Source organism: Montipora foliosa, chromosome 11 (assembly GCF_036669935.1).
Source record: "Montipora foliosa isolate CH-2021 chromosome 11, ASM3666993v2, whole genome shotgun sequence".
NCBI lineage: Eukaryota > Metazoa > Cnidaria > Anthozoa > Scleractinia > Acroporidae > Montipora > Montipora foliosa.
In genome coordinates, this window is record NC_090879.1 from 19,473,875 (window position 1) to 19,476,374 (window position 2,500).

The 2,500-nt window shown below is 37.5% G+C and overlaps 1 protein-coding gene across 1 annotated transcript in view; it reads right to left on the minus strand.

Moving 5' to 3' along the window:
* The window catches only part of LOC137974992 (laminin subunit alpha-like), a 90,613-nt gene that overhangs the window by 7,135 nt on the left and 80,978 nt on the right, over window positions 1–2,500 (minus strand). Inside the window, exons 41-43 of the mRNA XM_068822024.1 lie at window positions 2,062–2,164; window positions 919–1,071; window positions 130–272 (exon numbers count right to left, since the gene is read on the minus strand). Of these exons, the coding sequence (XP_068678125.1) occupies window positions 130–272; window positions 919–1,071; window positions 2,062–2,164 (399 nt within the window). The remainder of the gene's footprint in view (window positions 1–129; window positions 273–918; window positions 1,072–2,061; window positions 2,165–2,500) is intronic.

Here is a 2,500-nt window from a genome sequence, read left to right on the forward strand (position 1 = left end):
GAGAGCACTTCTCATTAACAATTTGAGTTGTGCCCTTTTTTATCATTTAAAAAAAAATAATTCTGAGAGCACTACGTACTTTACCTCTCCATGAAGTTAAATTAATTATTTTTGCAAAAAAGCACATACATTGCACCATTCTTGTTAACAGCAACAAAGTGCCATTTGTCATCATTGTATTCTTTATCAGTCTTGATCTTAAATAGCGAATCTTCAGGTTTGGCTTGAAAGGTTACCTTCCCATCGACTAGGCCCAATGCAACATATTTTTCCTGTAAATGAATTGAGCGGTAATAATGTGCCAAGGTTATAAAAAATATTCCCATGAACTAAAATGCAATTTTAGACAAAATTGTTGAGACAATCTCAACTTGCCTGTCCATTATTTAATTTTGATAAACTTATTTCCATCTTGAAAGTAAATCATCTTATTATGGTTGTCCCTCAAAGCTGAGGCATAGCCTTGGCTTCGTTTGAGGTTATTGTCAAAGAGGACAAAAAATAAGAACAGTGTTAACTCTTTTTTTCCCGGTCCCAGCTGTGCAAATAGTGGATAGCGCTATCCGGCAGATAAAACACTATCCAGTGGATATGTCATAGTGAAACAAATTGCGCTATCCTATGGATAGTGATTTATCCGGTGAATAGCAGTATCCATCTTTTGAACAAATGGGGCCAGGATTGTAGCATTACCCTGAACCCTTTAGATAGATCATTCCAACTTAGGTCACTGTTTAAACCTCTCCCACCCCCCAACCCCTCATGAGTACATTCAGTAACGGATCACAGGAAACACAAAAATGTGGGGAAGTGATCAATAATTATTATTAATTGACATCCATATCCACATCGTCTGCGATACATCACTGAAAACAAAATAGTCAAACAGCTTCTGTGAAAGAACATTGCAAAACCCACCTCACTTTGATGAGCTTCCCAAAACAGAAGTCCATTTTTAGTGGCAGGGGGAACTTTAAAAGACAAACCAATGCCAAATCCTCTTTTATTGTTAAGGAAAGGTGGTACTTCCAAAAAGCTGTCATTGCTGAGAAATCTAACATTCTCGGCAGGCTTCAAATTAGACAGAAGGAAACAATTAATTTTACATTCACAAAATAGTTTTGTTAAAATTTAAGTCTTGTCTATACACTCCGGAAGTCTTTGGGGGATGAAATTCCCCTTTTAGGTGTGCCACAATAATGTGCTCTGGAGTTTGACTAAAGGCCGCTGAATTGGTTCTTTGACAGTTCCATCCCAACCAAAACAAGGAGTGACCTACAATGAGAGCTCTACAATGATCTATAATGAGCTACAATGACCTACAGTGATCTACAATGACCTACAATGAGCGTAACAATGACCTACAATGGCCTACTTAAATGACTTGCAATCAAAGAGAAAGACAAAAGAGGATCAGGGTGAAGAGTTTGGTGAGCGGAAGACATCCATTGTTCATCGTCACACAATGCTTTTAGTTCATTGCATGGCAGCCCAAATGACGACAGCTATAATTATGCAAGTGGCTTTGAAGGGCTTTGCTTGGCAACGACAAAGTCTTAATTAGAGCAGGAAAACTGAAGAGAAGATTACAAAGAGGTTATTCTTCCCAAAATGTTTTGTTTGGTGCAGAGTGCATAATGACAATTTTCAACTTGCACAGCAACAAGGTTTTGATTGGTTCAAAGTACAGAGTGAAATGTTTTTAACCTTTGGACTGCAAACATGATGGAGCGCCCTCAGGGCTGCAAATCATTAGCTAATTTTAGCTTACAATGTACCTCATTGTAGGTCATTGTAGCTCATTGTAATTCAGTATAGCTCATTGTAGGTAATTCCTTGTTTTAGTAACTATGCTCTAGATATATTTAGAGATGCACTTAAGGGATTCTGCTGCGGCAAAAGGCAACTGAACATGACCCAGAAAAGCCGTCTACAATAGCAGACTATGACATGTTAGTGCCAGAGTGTCTAGCTCAAATGCAGCGCATGTTTTGTTGTTTTTCATGATGACTACAACTAAATAATGCAACCAATAAATGCATTTTTTAGCATTTTTTGTACCTTAAGCTGACACCCAGGAATGTAACCTGGGGACGACTGCACTGTAATTTCACCCGTTCGCAATGTCATGTCTGACATGCATCCTTTAAAGAATTGTGATGTACTGTGAGACAAAAAAATAACAAAATGATCACACAATGGAAAGCCATTAACAATCATAAAAACAGAACAATAACAACTAACAATTGAGTAAAATAGATCACAATGTGTTATAACAAAGCATTATGGGATTGAAATGTGCACAAACATGTCAAAAATGTCTTTGTCCTTGTTTGCCTATTAATCCCATAATGCTTGTGGCGATAAATCATGATGTCAATTGAAAGAGTGTTATCTCTTATTGGTTTTAGGATACTAGTAAGCAAGATGCGGGTATATAATTATATAGGTGAGAAAGGTGCAGCCCCAACCACTCCCGTTTCGCACAACCTTGTAATTT